The 20,320-nt window shown below is 38.8% G+C and overlaps 2 protein-coding genes and 1 long non-coding RNA gene across 3 annotated transcripts in view; 1 reads left to right on the top strand and 2 right to left on the bottom strand.

The window, feature by feature from the left end:
• Positions 1–492: 492 nt before the first annotated feature.
• LOC108067618 (transmembrane emp24 domain-containing protein 5) lies at positions 493–1,413 on the bottom strand. Its single transcript, XM_017156728.3, has one exon. It carries the CDS (start codon positions 1,310–1,312, stop codon positions 623–625), a length of 690 nt encoding a protein of 229 aa, XP_017012217.1. The 5' UTR covers positions 1,313–1,413; the 3' UTR covers positions 493–622.
• Positions 1,414–10,043: 8,630 nt separating this feature from the next.
• Positions 10,044–20,320, bottom strand: part of LOC138912018 (uncharacterized) — an 84,733-nt gene continuing 74,456 nt past the window's right edge. Inside the window, exon 2 of the mRNA XM_070211744.1 lies at positions 10,044–10,917. Within this exon, the coding sequence (XP_070067845.1) occupies positions 10,176–10,799 (624 nt within the window). The 5' untranslated portion in view covers positions 10,800–10,917 and the 3' untranslated portion in view covers positions 10,044–10,175. The remainder of the gene's footprint in view (positions 10,918–20,320) is intronic.
• On the top strand, positions 17,866–19,086 carry LOC108067621 (uncharacterized). The gene is made up of 2 exons (XR_001770419.3): positions 17,866–18,809; positions 18,872–19,086. It is a non-coding gene; the product is annotated as an uncharacterized lncRNA (long non-coding RNA).

The following is a 20,320-nucleotide window of genomic DNA, read 5'->3' as shown; positions in this document are numbered from 1 at the left end:
CGGGGAGCGTTGTCATCGCTGCTGGCCTCGCCCAAAAGTCACACAGGAAAGCAGCTCGAAGGCTAAGTGAGCCACTGTGTCAGTGGGATCCCCAGGAGAACGTCGGGCACACGAGGGTTAAGGGACGGGGTGGTTCAGGAAGACTCTGGGACGCCGGGGAGTAATTAACACTGCGACGCTGGCTGCCACTGAGTAAACAATGGCGAACGGGAGCCGCAGTTGTTAATTACGCCAACAATGCGCTGCAGCGAAAAGCGAACAAAAAAGGGGCGTGGCAAAAGGTAAGGCCAAGCCCAAGAAGCGGAAAAAAAATTAAGCACAGGAAGTGCAAACTGCCGTTAGAAGGAAGCAGACGCGAGGGCGTCTAAATGAGGAAGAGACCTCTTAGTAAGCTTAAGTATCTTTAACTTACACATTTCTTGGAACTTTACATTTCTGTTAAGTTTTTGAGCCCAGTAAAAATGTTAATTGTATAGTATTTCAAAACAGTAAGGAAACCATTTATTTACAAGCCTATAACCTTCACTGTTATATTTCAAGAAGTCACATTTTAAAGATCACTTAATTTTCTTATGATTTTCCAGAATCAAATGACAAACAATATTTTTTTATCCAAAAAGTTTTAAAAGTTTTTCCAAAACTTGTAGAATGTCCCGGTCGTATGGAAAATACTTCTCACCATCAAAACCTGCAGAATGCCAACAAATATCATGGACAAAAACTGAGTCCAGGACCAATTGTTAACCATGGCGAAAGTGGACTCGGCTACATTGCGATCCCTGGCCTCGATCGCTCGAATAAAGTCCTGAGTTTGTCGGGATCTCATAAGATTCACATGAATCTTGCCCATGTAATTATCTATATCGGTGTAAGCCATTTCGAATTGGTAATCGGTTAACATTTCCCGGCGTAGATCTCGAAGCTCTCGCTCCTTTCGGTCCGCAGGACTCACTTCCAGGGTGAAAGATACGATCTTTTGGTTGAAAGTGCTAATGGTATTATCGAAACAGATCTTATAAGACCCAGTTTCATGAGCCACCAGCTTTTGTCTTCCCTTTTGCTGCTTTATTTCATTGATCAGAAGGAGGCGACTGGGATCCATCAAATTAAAATTGATATGCGTCTCGCCGAGACCTCCGTGGATCACCTGATAGTCGATTTTAATGTTCTCAGTAGTGGCAATTGGGTGATAAAAGCACTCCTGTCGGCCAGCCTCGACAAATATGGTCAGTTGTTTGTTATAGGGCTCGGCATTGGAAATGCACAGATCCTTCAGCAGCAGCAGCGAAATGTAACAAGCGATTTGGAACATTTTTCGGTGGTTTTCTAGCTTTTGAACTCGAATTGTTTGACTGGTTGGTTGGTGACCGTTTGTCGGTTTTACAGACTGGTTGGACTTATGGAAGTGAGGGGAAAAGCCTGCTCACGGAAAGGCCAAATTAGGAGTAAAATTACACTGAAAAACAAAAACAGCATTTGACGAAGTATCAAAATTTTAAACATCCAATTTAAACTCTTTCTAAAAATGTTTCTATCGTTAAATATCCGGCGCACATTTTTCGTAAAAAATGTTAAAAATTATAAAAATGCAGTAAAAAGACAGCTATCAATTATCCAGATATGCGATGTCTAAAATGTTGTAGTATTTAATAAAACATATAAATAGGTACAGCATTTTCACTGTGACTTAACAGTTGATTTTCGTAAAAATCCTTTTTTATTGCAGTATATGCCGTTTACAGGAACATAGTGTTCGCGAATAGTGCTAAATACAGCTTTTAATAGCCAGCAGAAATTGCTGCGGCATTGCAAAAAGCGCCCCGCCTCCTTCGCAAACCCATACCGCCCTCATTCCACCATACCATTCGACTGGCAAAACTAAAAGCAACAGCATCAAAAGGAATATGAATTGAGGTCGATGTGTAAATATTTGTCAACGGTAATGGAAATTTATGCTACCGTTGCTGCTGATGCTGCCAATGGTGGGCGGCAGCCGGTGGATGTGGCGGTGGGCGTGGCCCTGGAAAGGGCGAAATGGCGAGTCGAGCGCTTTCATTTTTTTAAAAACTGTCGGCGACGCAGCATGAGACAAAAAGGAGAGCAAAGAAAATGTTACAGGGTTTTGAAGGAAATTGTATACCCTTTAAAATGTATGGCTATTAAAATATACAAAATGGGAAAAATACATAAAAGAAAGAAAGGGGGAAAAAAAAGCAAATGACCAAAAACTAAATATTAAAACAGGTTAGATTTATTAGACAAGATTTGATTTATTTTTATTGATGTAAAAGAGGGTTGATGTTAGCTTTTTCGTATCTAATGTTTTTCTTATTAAAAGTCAAATTTTTTGTGCCAGCTTAAGAAGCCACATTTTTTGTTAGAGTATCAATGTTGCACCTCCTGGAGTTTAGTAAAAGCAAAAAAAGGATAATAAAAAGGAGTGAAACCAACAAATGCTTGCGTTTGGGCAAAGAAACTTTACAAATAGACACATACACCCACACATAGACACATACACCCACAAACTCATGTATGCAAGTTTGTATGAAAGTTTGTTTGCATAGACTTCTAACTTCCTAATTTTTTCCGCGCACTCTAAGCTCTGATTTTTTTCTTATATAAATTTTGTTGTATTTTTTTTCTTTTTTTACTTCTTAATTTTTGTACACGCAAATACCAGTATAATTTTATTCAGTTTTAAAAATTACATTTACGATAAGTATCTAGAAACCTCTTTCTTCTGCAGACAGTTGGAAACCTTTTTTAAATTTTTTACACATTTCTTTAGAACAATAAAAGTTTTGGCTTATATCCCTTTTTAAATTATACAGGAATCACCATTTTTGGACTCGAAACTGCATTGTAATCAACAGAGTTTTGTGTGCATTAAATATTAAAGTGTCATTCGGCACTTCACTTCGGTTATTTACGTACTTTCAAAATGTGCGATGAACACCAAGAAGTCTCCAAGCCCACACTCTTCCTAGTCTAACCCGCCTGTAATATTTATACCCGTTACTCGTAGAGTAAAAGGGTATATTGTATTCGTGCAAAAGTATGTAACAGGTAGAAGGAAGCGTTTCCGACCCCATAAAGTATATATATTCTTGATCAGGATCACTAGCCGAGTCGATCTAGCCATGTCCGTCTGTCCGTCTGTCCGTCTGTCTGTCTGTCTGTCTGTCTGTCCGTCTGTCCGTATGAACGCTGAGATCTCGGAAACTATAGAAGCTAGAAGATTGGCATTTTGCATGCAGATTCTAGGAATTCCTACGCAGCGCAAGTTTGTTTCAAAATGGTGCCACGCCCCCTCTAACGCCCACCATCGCTTATATACGATTTTAAAAATTTTAATATTTTGGAAAAGTAAAAATGCAGTTTTATTGTGTTTATCAATACCTATCGAAATGTAGAAGAAATTTTTCAAATCGGACCATTCGTTAAAAAGTTATGCGTGATCAACGTTTTCTATCTCTATCTCCATCTCCCTCGCACTCCCTTTACCTGAGTAACGGGTATCTGATAGTCGGGGCATCCGACTATAACGTTCCCTCTTGTTTTTTTTAGGGAGAGCAAAAAATTGCATTCGCGACGTCGTTGAAATGCCAGAGGCTGGAATACACAGTCGAAGCATGAAAGCTGCAAATAGGACGCATAAAAAATGTTACCTGGGGTCGTCTGCAGGTGATGGCAGTTAGAAAAAGGCGGTGTGAGAAAATAGGAAGCGAACTACAGTGAACAAGTTTTTTGTTAACTGTAATTGGAAAATAAAAATATTGAACCTGGAACCGCCTGTAACACTAGTTTGCAGCCGAAATGCATTCCAGCAATTGAAGGTAAATTCTGTTAGTGTTGGACCCCTAGATCACGAAAATACCACTAATTTGTTTTTCGATGGCACATTTTTTTTTAGAGATTTTTTAAAGTTTGAAATGTTAAATTTCGGAATTTTTTCGATTTTCTTCTTATATCTCGGCAGATATCCACCCGATTAGGCTAGTTTTCGTTTTATTTTCCATACAGATCAATATGATTGGATAAGTAATGGCAGCGCAGCAGCTCGATAAAGATGAAAAATATGTTTCTTGGTCGACTGTAAGTCGGCTGTATATATCGTAAAAACTCGAAATAAATCCGTTAAAAAATTATAATGGGTACAAACTTAAAGATTACTTCCCACCGAAGAAAACAAGCCGGAAATGCCCCAAATCCATGGAAAATTGGATTCATGGTGGATTTTTAAAGTTCGGATTTTTCAACTTTTTTTGGTTGACAGAGTCCAAATTTAAGACTTATTATAGGCGGCGACACGTAAACAAAAATAAGAGGTGACGGCAGTCGGGTCAAAACATAGCTAAATCAGATATTTAAAAGCTAAAACATCAAAAAAGTGAACTTAATTTTTGAAATTAAGGTTACCTTTTTTATAAGAATGAATTATCCAAATGGATATTACATATTTAAAATACTCACAGCCATAACGATAGCAATTTTATATTTGTTAACTTTAAAGGCTAGAAAATTATAAAATAAATGTAATTTCTAAAAATTCCTTCAAAAATATAAAACTGTGCCATCGAAAAAAAATTAGTGGTATATTCGTGATCTAGGGGTCCAACACTCACAGAATTTGCCATCAATTGCTGGGTAGCACACTAAGAACATAATTTTGTAAACTAGTGTAATTAACGATTTGGTGTAATTTTAAAAATACATATGGGCACTTCCACCAAAAAGTCCACCAAGCCAAAAACCTTTAAACGTGAATAAAACATATTTCCACATGATTTTGACCCGATATTAGTTTCTAAATAGTTTGATCCTGAGCTTAACTACCAATTTGGAGTATAGTTTGATTATTTTTATGACAAACCACACCAATATACGCAAAAATTAGTTTTTGGGTATTTTTTGTTATTTTTTGGATCTGTCTTCAGTTGTTAATATATCCTTCAGGAATGCTAATATGTGAAATTTTTTGTACTGATAGCAAAGCAGCCAGTAATTGAGGCATAGAGGTAAAGAAATACATTTTACAAAAAAATAGAGCTTGGGAAGAGTGAAAAGAAAAGTCCATTATTAAAATTAGAATCCTTTTTTTCCCAATTTTTTTTCAACTTTAAAGGTGTGCAAATGTCCCGAGCGACAATATGGAAGGTCCCATATGTTTATTAAAACAAGCGGGAACGCTATAGTCGACTATCAGATACCCGTTACTCAGGTGAAGGGAGTGCGAGGGAGATGTGCAATATCATGTTTTGCTCATAAATTTTTAATAAAGTTGTCCGGTTCTTCTACATTTTGATAGGTATTTTTAAACACAACAAAATTACTCTACCTTTCCTGAATCTTTAAAGATGTGAGCGCCAGACACACAAGAATATCTTTGGGTAACACCAACTTTCTAGCTTTTATAGTTTTCGAGATCTCAGCGTTCATACAGACGGACAGACGTACATGGCTGATCGACTCGGATAGTGAGAATATATTTAATTTATAAGGTCAGAAATACTTCCTTCTACCTGTTACATACTTTGGCACGAATACAACATACCCTTTTACTCTACAAGTAACGGGTATAAAAACTTCTGATATAAAACTAAAACACCTTTTAATTAATTAATTAATATACTTTTAATAATTTATTATTTGTTTTCGCATACTCCATTTCTGACACTGTAGATTCTGCAGGGAGTCTTACAGCGTGAAATGTAGAAGGCGTTGGCAGCTGCAAAGTAGCCGACACCGGAGTCTGAATCATTGGAGCGCACCTGTGTGCGTTCGCTTGTGTATGTGGTGGAATGTGTTTCAGTGTGTGTGTGCGTGTTGCTTTAGTTGATTGTTTGCTGGGGGCGCGCCAGGTGTGGGGGCGTGGCAGCGGGTGTGGCAAGTGGCTGAAGATCAAAACCCAAGCTGTCGAGGAAGCCAATTTAATTTGATGAAATTAAGATGGCGATAAAAAGATGAGCGCAACGGAAGAAAAAAATCGAAGGTTTTGAAATCTCAGGTGAAGGTGTCTTTAATATTAAATGCACTTTCAAGCTATACTTATGAAGTATTTTACTTTTATTTGGCCAATATATTGTAAATTTTAAAGTTTTTTATCCAATTTATGCTATTTTGAAGTTTTTTAGATTGCATTGTTCATTATTTATTCTTGCCACAGAAACAATTATTTTTCAACAAATCGGCTGACGAATTCATTAACATTAGATGACAAAATAACTCATATTTTGAATTAGATTTTATCGCCCTCATTCTTAATTACAACAAAGCCAGTCCCTTCCACCAGCAACAGTCCAACATTTTTGTCCACCACATCAAATCAGAGTAAACCCTTGACAAATGCCACACCTACACAGAATTATGGGCTCGACTCTCTGTCTGTCTGGCCATCAGCTCTTGAGCGACTTTGGCTGATGGATGACTTGGGAGTGATCCTGGGCCAGAATAAATTGACCCCAAAAATTGCGAAGGTCAGCCACAGAGATGGCTCATGAATTATTAAAGACACAACAACAGCAAGTTGACCCTAATCCTCAAAACGGCTGCTGCCAATGATTGCAAAATGCTTAGCCAAATGGAACTAAATTTTGTGTGAGAAACTTTGTGCGGCCCACAAATTTTCGCCCAAAAGAAAACCAAACCGCAAATTCGGCCCGAAAGATGTTTTGACAATTTCCAGGACGAGGAGGAAAATTCCCTGACCAACTCCATTGAGTATTTCTAGGTTCTTCTGCAAGTAGCACTTTAAATTAATGAACTGAGATTAAGCAAGACAAATTGTTGTGGGGCCTTGGGCTTCGGAAAATGTTCTTTAGAGGCAAATTGTTTTTCGTTCTTGAAAATATATTAATTTGTATTTTGTTTTTTCCTCTCTTCTCTACGCCCCAGCCACCAATAAATCTACAATTTATTGTTATTGATATTTGTGTAAACAATTTCGGCAGACCTTCCACCGCCCCACAATTAAGAATTTAAGGGGCAGAAAATTGAATGAATTTTCGACAAGGAAAAGCAGTTGACAAGTTGGGAAAATTTATAGTACCTGCAGCAAGCCATGCAAAAAATATGCAGCCACTTTCACTTGCGGCCCAAGGGGAAGAGTCCAAATCTCATGTGGAAAATGCAGTCAATAAAACGGATTCCCCATCTCTCCTTTCGCTCTCCTTTGGTCGGTGGCCAAGAAAATATTCATTGAATTTGGTAGTAACAAACGACAAGTTGTCAGTCAGTCGGTGCAGTTGAAAAACAGAGCCATTTCCAGGGAAATTTATTGCCCCAATGTCGAACAGGGAAACTCATCACGTTCGAGTGGGACAGGCCGGGAATTATGCCATTAGATGTTTGATTTCCTTTTTTCCTTGTTTAGTTCGGTTTTGTTAGCCAAGCGAGCAGTTCAAATAAATAAGCAATTTCCGACGACAACTTGAACAAGCATAAAATGCAATGAAGCAACAATTTTCCACCGGCCGAGGGAAATGGGGAGAAAAGCGAAGGCAAGGCCATTGGTGCAGCTTTGGGAAAAGCTCTACAAAGTGCTTCTTAACTAAGCTTAAAAGCAATGCCAACGGCAACAGCAGCAACTTCGATTTAGTGTGGAAATTGCAGTTCACTCTCAGATTTCCCCCCCCCCTGATTTTCCCATTCCCCCCACTTCACTCCAGCCTGGCTTTTCCTTGACAACTTTTCAGCTGTTATTTGTTTTTATTGCTGTTGTGGCTCATTGAAGTGTGACAAAGTCGCCATCGTTGCGGCTATTAGTTGGCTCCAAAGGTGGCCTGAAGGTTGCTGGAAGTGGTGGAAAGGGCGCCCATTCGACGGAAAATGCAGTTGCAACTGGGTTTACACCGAGCTGGAGTAAATTATTAGAGTCTTAGCGTTTGGGTTTTCTGTCAGAACTTTGGTTTATTATCTATTAATCTAGAGAAGTTGCTTAAGAAGAGTCCCAATCGGATTGAAGTATATAAAATGTGTACCTACTATTATTAACCCCATTTTATATAAACATACACAATCTGTGTTGATTCAGATGGATTATAAAAAAAGGGTAAAAAACTCAAAATTATCTTTATTGTAAAAAGTGTATCCTATTCAATTTTAACCCAAAACAGACTTTTAATACCTATCTCATTAAACTAAACTTCTAGCCATTGTCATTTTCCCCCGCGAAAAGCCAACTTAGTTTTGACACCATTTCTGAAACCCTTAGCTAATTCAATGAGAACCAAAGCATTAGCAATAAGGGCATTTAGAGTGTAAGCTCCAAAATACCAACGGACTTGTCGCATAAACGGGGCTGGATGAAAACCAGGATAAAGAAAATGTGGCGGAGGGGTAAAGCATCAACTAAGCTCATTTGTGGCCGCAGTTCTCCGCAAGTGGCTGTCCAGGAAGCCGCTGAAATCCTTGGCCAGCCAAGCGCTACAAAGCCGCGACATCCTTTTCACCTGCTTTCGACTTCGATGGGCAAAACTTCCACATTTCTCGGCACCGTCCTCATTTGTGGTTAATTTTGTCCCAATGCCTGCGCTTATCCTTTGCCAACTGTCACAACTTGGCGACAGGAGCGGAGTAAAAGTTGCAGTTCGAGCTTGAAGGAGTCACTAAAGGGTGTAGTGAAAAAAAACAAGAATGCATAAAAAAATACGACATATATTAGGATGTTTTGACGAAAAGTTCTCACAATGTATAAGTTTAAATCAACTTTTTTTAAGAACAGTATTCTTATCTGGGTTACAAGTTGCCTAATCTAATTCTTTAACTATAGTTGGCATAAATGCAAATATTTTCAAATAAATATTTAATACCGAAAGCTTTTACAATTTATACTTATAAACTAAACTAAGCTATCAACTAATTTTAAGAACAGTATTCTAACTGTTGTTGGCATATAAGCGAATATTTTAAAATACTTTTTTTTATATTTCCAATTTTAATAAGCAACGCTGCCTGAAAGTATTTTCTCTCCGTGTTATTACATTCCTGTTATCCAGAATCGAGTAAAGAGTAGGGAATCGGTGGGACACTGCAGCATTGTTCCTGCGCTCCTTTTATTCGCCTAATTTCCGTCGCTTTCCCCGTTTTCTCCTGCCCTCCCCGCTCCTCCCTTGCGCTAATTGGGGACACCGAAAATCTATAAACAGTCCTGGCAGTTCCGCAGTCCTTATCGCTGTCCTTGTACTTGGTCTTTCGGCTTTCATAGTCGGACTCCCTCTGCCCCGTTTAATGTGCGTCCTTAAGCACAATAAATCTGTTTATCTCTGGCAAATGTCCTGCGCTTCTCCTGAATCGGGAGTCCTTGTTGGTCTGCTTAAAAGTTAACCTGGCCAGCGATAAAAAGTTTCCTTTTGCTCCTGCTCTGTGGTTTTCTCTCCGTTGTCCTCGGTGTGTTGGCAGGGAAAATTTGTTAGCTATTTGTGCGGCATTATCCTTGTAGGAAGGAGTCGGGGAAAGGAATGGACACTGCAGAGTGAAGCCTCCACATGGTAGCATCAATCATCGGCGGGGAAATTAAATTGCACTTCGGCTTACCTTAGGCTGACACTGGGTACCAACAGCCAAACAAAAGATACAGGAAAGAAAAGGTAGTTTTGGGTGAGCAGAGAAAATGCCACAGATGGATACCCTTTTTATACACTCCATATTTTCATTCTGAAAATTCTTAATTAGTTATCTTAAAATATAAACAAGTTTAATTGGAGGCGTAACATTTAGAGCTTGAAAATTATCGATAAATGCCAGTATCGATATTTTCGATACTTTATCATTATCGTATCGATAATATCGATGTTTTCAAGGAAAGCAAAGACAAATTAAAAACTATTTTATAATTCTTGAATAGTCATAAATTAACAACTATTATTAATCTGTCTCCGTCAGGAAACAGCCACGAAAATGAGGGACACGGTGTGGATGTATAGAGTGTAAAATTTCAACTGCCTTCACTGGCTTTAATGAACTTCTCATCTGCATGGAGCTTTGCCGAGCTCAGCGGCTGCATGTGCAAATACAAGAGAGGAAAGCTTAACATAAGTTCTGATCTTAACATTATGTGTTTACATTCTTTTACTTCATTGCTTACAATTTTATTCATTTCATGATTTAATCTAATGTTTATCTAATACCGCGAAATGACTTAACACCGCCCACATTGAAAGTCTCCAGACTTCAAATCAGTTAATAGGGAGCGGAGCTAGTCGATGAATGGCTCGTTTGACATGATTGTTTTTCGTTTTGACCTCTGCCACTCGAACCTTTCCATCCGATCCTGGAAATACTTTAGTGACGACGCCTAGCAGCCACGCTTGCGACGGAATGTTGTCCTCTTGAATTAATACGATGGTGCCTTCCACGAGGTTGTGCTGATCTTTGGTCCACTTCTGCTTCTGTTGAAGGCTGAGAAGGTACTCTCTCAACCAGCTGGTCCAAAAGCGCTCCTTGATGGCGGACACGAGCCGCCATCTGCTCAAGTAAGAGAGCTTGTCGTCGTTGACGCGTTGCACGGACACGGGTGGCAGCGCACCTAGCGTTCGACCAGCTAGTAGATGTGCTGGGGTTATGGCTTGAATGTCGTTCGGATTGGTGGTGACGGCTACTATTGGCCTGGTGTTCAGTATAGCTTCCACTTCCACGACGATTGTGTCGAGCTCGTCCTTGCTCAACAAAGCGCTGCCGATGGCCCGAATGAGAAGATGCTTGGCGACCTTCACTGCTGCTTCCCACAAGCCACCGAAGTGGGGGGCTCGAGGGGGAATGAAGACGAACTCTGTCCCGTGCGTTGCAGCATGTTCTACCATTGCGCAGCTGTGAGCAGTGAAAGCCTTGACAAGATCTTGAAGCTCGCGAGCTGCTCCGACAAAATTCGTTGCATTGTCGCTGTATAGCCGAGCAACAGGCCCTCGTCGTCCTATGAATCTGGAGAGACACATAATGAAAGAGTTAGAAGTCAAATCTGTGACAACGTCCAAGTGCACAGCCTTGGTGATAAAACACACAAAGACTGCAATATACATTTTCACAGGTGGCTTGCCGCGCAACTTTAGCGAAACCTTAACTGGACCACAGAAGTCCACACCACTGACTTCAAACGGAAATTGTCCGTTTAATCTATCAGCTGGTAGATTTCCCATGACTTGTGACAGTAATCGAGGTTTATATCTGAAGCAATGCGTACAGTGCCTGACGATCGTGTTGCATAACTGACGTGCATTGACGAGCCAGATTTGTTGCTGAAGTAAACCGACAAGTATGCGTGGGCCTGCGTGATGGTTGGACCTGTGAAGATGTTCTACGAATAGTTTAGCAAATTTACACGATTTTGGTAATAAAAGGGGGTGCTTTGCATCGTATGGCAGTGGCGCGTTTAACAAACGACCACCGACCCGTAGAAGAGGAAGGTTTCGTTGTGCATCTTGATGCTTCCAAATAAATGGAGTTAGCTTTTGCAAGGATGGTTTAAGTATTTCCGATTTTTCTATCTTGCGAAACTCCTCAGCAAATTCGAATTGCTGTGTGCTGTGTATTATTGTGAGAAAGGCATGTCTTAATTCTTGGGCCGTGACAACAACTGATGTATACTGCTCAGCTCTGCGCCCTCGAACGAATCTTAGTATGTACGCGACAATTCTCAAGATTTTCATATAGCTTGACTGAGTTTCAAGTAAGGCAAGAATCTCGTCAGGTTGATGATTGATTGCTACTAAGACCGCTGCCGAGGAACGTTTTTCTAGTCGTTTTTCAACCTCTGAAAGCGTAAAATGTGGATTTTGAGGCCAAAGTTCAATTTTTTCACTTAGGAATGATGGGCCACTGAACCACAAGGAATCATTCAGCTCTGTAATTGCGCATCCGCGAGACACAAGATCTGCTGGATTTTCTTTAGTTGGCACGTGGCGCCATTGCACTTCCGCCGCCATTTCTTGTATATCAGCAACTCTGTTTGCAACAAATACATTTAAGGTGGACGAATGCTGTTCTAACCAGTGTAAAACTACTTCGGAGTCAGACCAAAAGAAAATACGCTCTACAGCGAAATCCAAATCTTCTCTTACGGTTTGCCATAGTTTTGCCAACAAATGTGCGGCGCATAACTCCAGCCTTGGGATTGTTTTTGTTTTTAATGGCGCAACCCTTGACTTCGCAGTGACAAGCCGGACTGAGATTCCATTGGGCGTAACAACACGCGCATACAAACAGCAGCCAAATGCCCGTGCCGAAGCGTCTGCGAATCCATGGATCTGGGTCGACCCTTTGTTAGTAACTCCAATATGTCGGGGAATAGACACTTTATCCAATTCAAGAAAACAGGAGGCCATTGATTCCCAACTTCGACGGAAGTCTTCCGGAAGTGGATCGTCCCACCCGAGTTTACACAACCAAAGTTGTTGTATAAGGATTTTAGCTTTCGTTGTTATTGGGCTTAGTAAACCAAGAGGGTCATACAGGCGTGCTGAGAAAGATAAAATAGATCGCTTTGTGAGAACTTCGGTTGGACTTACAGCTGAGAAAGAATATTTAAAAATATCTGTATTGGGGCTCCATATTAGACCTAATGTTTTAGTGTCATCTTGGTCGCCAAGAATAATAGTTGTTGACGAGTTAATATTTTCCGAGGCAACATTGGACGACCATTTCGCCAAAGACAGACCTGCTGAACTTAAAATGTGTTCCAGTTCTTGGCGCATAACCTGAAGCTCTTCTACCGTCTCAGCTCCAGCTAGTAAGTCGTCTACATAAAAGTTTTTAGACAGAGCTTCGGCACCGCGAGGGTGAGAGCTAGCGTACAAATTACTAAGGTATTGAAGACATCTGACGGCTAGGTAGGGCGCTGATGCCGTCCCATATGTAATCGTATTTAGTCTATATGCTTGCACAGGTTCTGTTGGACTTTCTCTCCATACGATCATCTGGTATTGACGCTGACTCTCATCAATCTCGAATTGCCGGTACATTTTTGTTATGTCTGCAGATATTGCATATGCACGAAAACGAAAGCGTAGTAATATAGAGAAGAGAAGTGATTGAATTGTTGGCCCAACCATAAGCAAATCATTTAAAGATAGCTGGGTTGACGACTTACACGATGCGTCAAAAACAACGCGTAATTTTGTTGTCGAACTTTGCGGTCTCAGTACACACTGGTGCGGTATAAAATAGTGTGGTTCACTGGGAATACCACTGTCGGCTAGTGACATGTGCCCTAAGGCTAAATACTCCTTCATGAATGCAACGTACAAAGCTTGGACCTCAGGTTGTTTTTGAATCCTTCGCTCTAAAGACAAGAATCTTCGTTTGGCAGTTTCGAAGGAATTGCCCAAGCTCGCAGGGCTCGATTTGAAGGGTAAAGAAACTCTTAGCCGACCCGAGGGTAATCTTGTAACGGTTTGATTGAATAATTTCTCGCAAAGCTGTTGTTCTGGGGTATATCGTTTTGTTGATGCGACGTTAGGAATTTCCTCAAGCTCCCAGAACTTCTGCACACTGACATCGAGGGATTGCTCTTGGAGCGTGGTTAAATGACAGCTAGAGTCTTTTGGCTGACTAGTCAGGGATTTATATCGACCTGATACAACCCACCCAAACACAGTGTTTTGCAATGACAGTTTATCACTGGCTCCCTTTATGTGGCCTTCAGCTAGCAAGTCAAAGAATGCATCTGCACCCAATAGTAAATCTACCTTTTGGGGTTTGTAAAATAATGGATCAGCTAGCGAAAGGTGCTGTGGAATACCTAACTCCGAGTTCCGAATTGCCTTTTCTGGTTGATATGACGAAATGGATGGCAAAACGCATAATTCTGCTGCCATCTGGAAATTGCTGGTGCGAGAGCATATTAAGGTTTGTACACAGGTCTCAGTTAAGGAGTTTGACTTCCCTATTCCAAACAATCGGATCGGCTTTCTAATGCGGTGCAGTTTCAGAGTGTTGGCTAAACTTTCAGTTATGAAATTGACCTGGGATCCTGAGTCCAATAAAACTCGAGCAACTTGATACTCCCCAAGGCGTCCTTTTATTTTAACTAAGGCTGTGGCTAACACTACCTGTCCTGCGTTTACTGACCGGGCATGATTCACAGCCACATCAGGAACATGGTTCGAACTCGTTGCGGTACCTAAAGTCGGTTGTGGTGCGATAGACTGAGTCGAAGTGGAAATATAACGATGCAGCAAACTATTGTGCGGCTTATTACAGACTCGGCAATGTGATAAATTGCAAGATGAAACGTTATGCCCTCGTTTAAGGCAGTTAATACAAAGTCGCGAGCCCTTGGCGAATCTAAAGCGGTTGGCAACCGAAAGCGCAGTAAATGAGGAACAGGCAGTTATCACGTGCTCCTGCGACTTGCAAAACACACAGTGCTCCATTTGATTGACTGCTAATAATGTAGTACCACTCTTCTTTGGTCGGTTATCTCGATAAGCCTTATTGGTTTTCCCTTTATTCGATGAAGATTCTTCAACTGACAAATGTTGATACCGCTTATTCATCTCATCTTCACAATCTTTCCATGTGGGAATTTTAGAGTAATCAAGCCCCTCTTCCCATCTAGCTCGCGTTCCTGCGTCTACCTTTGACATGACTATATGGATCAACATGACGTTAACAATTTTACTGTCGTCACCAACAGACAACAATGATTCATAAATTGCCCTAGCATTGTCAATCAAAGTTCTCAACGATGAAGCAGACGGACTGGGTATGCAAGATAAATCAAATAGCCTTGAAACACCTTCAAAAAATATTAAGCACTCATTATCATATACACGTTTTAACGCAGCGAGAGCCTTTGTATAATTACTATCCGTTACCTGGAATGCCTTTACTGTGCCCAATGCTTCTTTTTCAAGACAGCCAAGCAAATGATTGAATTTCTCTACGTTTGATAGTTGATCATCATCATGCACAAGAGTTTCGAACAACCCAATAAAGTTTTTGTACTCTGAATAGACTCCACTAAATTTTGGCAGCTTCATTTGCGGTAGCTGTCTATGATGTCCACCAGTTGTATTTAGTGTGTTGTCTTTAAAATCTTGTGGTTGATGTGAGCTTCTAAGAGATTGAAGAAGAGCCCGAGTAGTAACACATAAATCTTCCAGCTCTTCACTGGATGCCAACTCCGGATTAATTTTGTCTAATGACCACTGTATATTAAATGCCTTTTCCACGTAAGCGTTTAGTACATCTAGTCGACACTCTATCTGTAGTGGGTCTTTTACTAGAGTTCCTTGAGTGATTGATACTTTAATTCGCGTTATCTTGGTGACAAGAATGTCTCGCTGTTGAAGAAGTTCCAATTCATCGTCATCTTGTACAAAGGAAGAGTTATTACCACTTCGTTTTTTAGGAGGCATGGTAAATTTGAAAACGACAAACTTATTGAACTACTCTCGTAATGCTCAATACATATGAGCCGGCCACAGAACTGTACTACTTCTAACTAACGAGTTTACCGCTCTTAAAGAGGAATTGAAGATAACCGTTTCGGACTGGTACATGTGTGTGTAGACATGTGCTCCGCCAATTATATACAGCTATGCAACTGTGTACGGGTATTTTTCCACCAAAATTTCACTTATATGCCAAAATTTAAATGAACAAGTTTAATGTTTATTATAATAAGCAACAGAATTTCAATTGATTATTTGCTCAAATAACACTGCAATATGTTACCTGGTATTGAGTACTGGCGAGCTGCCGTGTGCAGTTACAGAAACCCATGTGTTTCACTTGTTTGAAACTATGTATTATGTTAATTCCAATTAACAACTCTAATCCAAAATCCAAGGAATCCGTGTGTCCACCCGGGGGCGCCAAAATGAATAGTCATAAATTAACAACTATTATTAATCTGTCTCCGTCAGGAAACAGCCACGAAAATGAGGGACACGGTGTGGATGTATAGAGTGTAAAATTTCAACTGCCTTCACTGGCTTTAATGAACTTCTCATCTGCATGGAGCTTTGCCGAGCTCAGCGGCTGCATGTGCAAATACAAGAGAGGAAAGCTTAACATAAGTTCTGATCTTAACATTATGTGTTTACATTCTTTTACTTCATTGCTTACAATTTTATTCATTTCATGATTTAATCTAATGTTTATCTAATACCGCGAAATGACTTAACAATTCTGTTAATACCACGTATTATTATTATATACATGCATAATACACTTGCATTATTATTAATATTATTATTAGAAAAAATCGTTATTATTATGATCGTTAATACCACGTATTATTATTATATACATGCATAATACACTTGCATTATTATTAATATTATTATTAGAAAAAATCGCGGTTAATTTATTTAATTTAAATTTCCGGTTTTCAATATTAAAATGCAATTTCAGCAGGGAACGTAACTGTTATAAGTTTTATTTTAAAAATCACACTTTAACAGTTATTTTCTGATTTGTAAAGTAAAACTCAAAGAATAACTGTTATTTTTTGAGTTTTATAATAAAAGTTGACCAATAACAGTTATTCGTCGTGATCAAAAATAAAACTCAAACTTGATTTATGGCGATTTTGTGGGTAAACAAAATTTTAAAAAAATATTGGTATAAAATATGCGCGGTTGCCTTTTTTAACAAATTTTTAGTAAGTTATAAAAAGCACGGGTATCATGTTTTTTTTAATTATTTCATTTTTTCAAAAATGTCAAGGGAATAACTGTTATTCATAAAAATCAAAAAATAACAGTTATTTTTTGAGTTTTATTATAAAAATCAAAAAATAAAAATCATTACGGATTTGTAAACTACAATGGCTAATAAAAATTGTGGTGTATTTAAAAAATTTTTAGGACCCTTCTAAGTGCGTGATTTTTTTGTATGAAAAATTTACAATAACAGTTATTTTCGTTCCCTGAATTTCAGACTAAAGGATCCTCCTCTTAAGAACCCGTGGTTTATTTATTATTGATCATTGAGTTGAGTTGCGTCACATGTCTAGAACGACACCAATTCTTAGTCAAAGACATTCACGGCTTCTTAAGAATTTTTTTTAAAATATCTTATGAGGAAATACTTATGTAAAATAATAGAACAAACCTTTGTTCCATCCCATTTTTTGGTACTAAAGAAGAACAAATTCTTCCTCTTCTGAAGAATTGCCGGTTGCTTTTTTTTTTTTGATCCTTTGCCAAAATTGCTCAAACGGTCATCGTTTGGTTTGTTGTTGGTATTAAAAGAACGAGAGTTCCTCTTTTCCCCAAGAAATCGCGGTACTTTCATTTTAGATTTTATGCCACAACCTATGGTTATTTTCCCCTACTTTAATTGATACTATACCATAAAGAAGTAAAAATTCCTCCTCTTCTGAAGAATTCGCGGTTGTTTTTTTTTGGATCCTTGAGTCCAAATCGCTCAAACGATCTTCGAAAAGCGACCAATTCTTATCAAAGGCTATGAATTCGCGGTTTCTCGAGATTTTTTAATAGCGGACAGAAGGTCGGTAGCTGCAACCAAGATTTTGTTTTTGGTACTAAAAAAACCAAAGTTCCTCCTCTTCCCAAGAACTCGCGATTCTTTTATATGCCATTTTTTGCCTAACCTATGCCCTTTTCGCCTACTTTTAAGTATTTCATAATATCTATGGGACCAAAGAAGAATAAAGTACCAAGAACTCGCGGTTCTTGTATGGTAATTTGTCCCTACTTTAAGTGATTTTGTATTTAAAGTAATTTTGGTCCTCAAAATTAAAGAGTGAAATCTGTTCGTTTCTCTCTAATAAAACGTCAGAAAAACATCGATGTTATAGATAAACATCGATGTTTGAAAAATATCAGAAGTATCGATAATATCGATACTGACATCGATAATTTTCAAGCTCTAGTAACATTTCATTTATTAAAAGGTATTTGTATATATTTTCTGGCAGCGCCGAATATCGAAATCAAGAGTACGAACTCGACTGAAGCATTAGCAGTGACAAAATCTACTAAAGGGTAGTGGGACCCAAAAGAACCAGACACGTGCTTCAAAAGCAAGCCAAAGAAGTGCCTTGGCTATTGGCCATTTTCCATGGAATTACCTTTTCGGTTAGGAGCACAACCGGCTGCCGTCAGTTGCCAAAACGAGACTTTTGTGGGCTTTAAGACTGGCTGAGTTTCTGAATTTAGCCCCCCCGAATTTCCCCACCCCAATTCGCAGGAGCACTGCGAGGCCCGGCAACATTCTCCACCACCTGTGCCATCAATTGCAACCGCAAAATGGCAAAACAATCAACAAGCAACGCGACGGGTGTTTGGCCCATACAAGATTTCGAGTGCCTAAACCCCCATATCCACCCCAATAGTTTCCATTCCAAAACTTCAAACCCCCGCTACGCGCGCCTCTGCTAACCGCAACGTGTTGCGAGTGAGGTAAGCGAAATTGTTTGGCCGAACTGCAAGACAAAGGCCCCGACTGCGGGGATAATGGTGTGGGGATGCACTAAAAAAAAGAGGCTTTAAATTGTATCAATATTAAAATCAAATTTAAGCTAAACACAGCTAAAAATTCGTATAAAACATAACATTAATATTTTTAAATTTAAAAAAATATATATTTAAAGGGTTCATAAAAGATATTTCTAGTTTTAACATGTAAATGACACTTTGGTATAACATATTGTTGTAAACATTATGTATGGAAAGATCAAAGATCAAGATCAATTATTTGATACGCAGAACCATACATAATACATTAACTGGCACTAATGATGCGAAACTTTAAAAATACTCAACCAGTCCGCAACAAATTAAATACTATCCATCCCCAAGGTCCGATAGCAATGATTTTTTCGAGCGTCTGGAATATTATAGGTAACTTCTTTTAAATATTAATAACTGCTAAAAAATTCTAAACCATAATTCTTCTTTTCCAGTTATCATAATATTTGCATCGACAAAGCATTCACCACGGAAAGCTAGATGCAATCCAATGATGTGTCATTCTGATAGTCAGCATTAATTAAGAAAAAGTAAAATAATTGGCTAACGGAATATTACTTTTTTTTAACTTTCAGTATGTCTAGAATACACTGTTAAAATTTGAAATCGATCGATTTAATACTTTAAATAAAAGATATAAGCTTTGAAAGTTTTTCAGGTTATTTGCACTGATGTGACACATGTCGATTGCGCTTTTCTCTAAACCTATTTTTATAATCATGCTTACATTTTAAAGATATTGATCTACGAGGAATAATTTTGTGACAATCCAAACTGAAATTGTATAATTTTATTTTATTCTATAAAAACGTACACTCGATTTCCTTTTTTTGAGTGCTGCTTCGTCTGCATTGAAGAGGAGGCAAGTAAAAAAAAAATCGAATATTTAGTCAAGTGAAATATGACAGCAGCGACAGGGAAAGGAATACTTTAAGCTTTTTATTAAAAGTTAAAAGAGAGACATTTTGATTTATAGTACATACTGATCCATACATATAAGAATTTTTAATTCAGGGTTTTTAACGAATTTAGTAAAGGGGCTGTCCATATATTACGTAATCACGTTTTTGGTGATTTTTGACCCCCTCCCCCCCCTGGTGATCAAACGTAATCATTCAATAAACACCCCCCCCCCCCCCAATGATTACGTAATCCCAAGAATAAAATTTTTTTTGTTTTAATCTGTGGATTCAAACGGAGATGCAACCCAATCTTATATATTGTTTATAAATGGAGTTTGGTATGACACATTCGGTTCGTCTACGCTGAAATTATCTCCAACATACTCTTCGTCAAGCCATTCCAGGTCTTCGCTTCCTTCGTGTGATTGAACCACTAAACATTTTCTTTTTCGCCGCCCAGCCACTAAACAAATTTTTTCTCTGCTTTCCTATCAAAGTTTGTAGATATAATTAAAGGAAAAAAGTTTTTAAATAAATTCTTTAAATAAAAAAATTTATATAAAATGATTACGTAATCATTGTGCAAGACCCCCCCCCCTCCCCATGTAATCAAACATAATCATTCCCCCCCCCCCCCCTAGGTGATTACGTAATATATGGACAGCCCCAAATGAGTACCAAAACCGTACCGGTACCAGCAATACGGTAAACGGTTCGAAATTATACTTTTATTTTAATATCGGTAACGGTTCCGGGTTTCTATTGGGAATCGGTTTCGATTTTGGTTTATTCCCTGGATAAGATAATACATTTTTCTATTAAGAATATTATTAAGACATTTAAAAAGTCCAAACATGAATAGCTTCTCCTTGTACCGAACAATTTTGTTCGAAACAGTCTCATTACCGAGGCATTTGCAACATCAGAAAACCCGAAACCTATTTGTACACGGCAATCTAAGCAAATCGTTTTGTCGAGCTT

Source organism: Drosophila takahashii, chromosome 2L, assembly GCF_030179915.1.
Source record: "Drosophila takahashii strain IR98-3 E-12201 chromosome 2L, DtakHiC1v2, whole genome shotgun sequence".
Classification (NCBI taxonomy): Eukaryota; Metazoa; Arthropoda; class Insecta; order Diptera; family Drosophilidae; genus Drosophila; species Drosophila takahashii.
This window is presented reverse-complemented; position numbering and strand designations above follow the sequence as displayed.

What these genes read in the sequence shown, in the direction of transcription:
- LOC108067618 (XM_017156728.3), bottom strand. Translation starts at nt 1,312, where the DNA reads ATGTTCCAAATCGCTTGTTACATTTCGCTGCTGCTGCTGAAGGATCTG.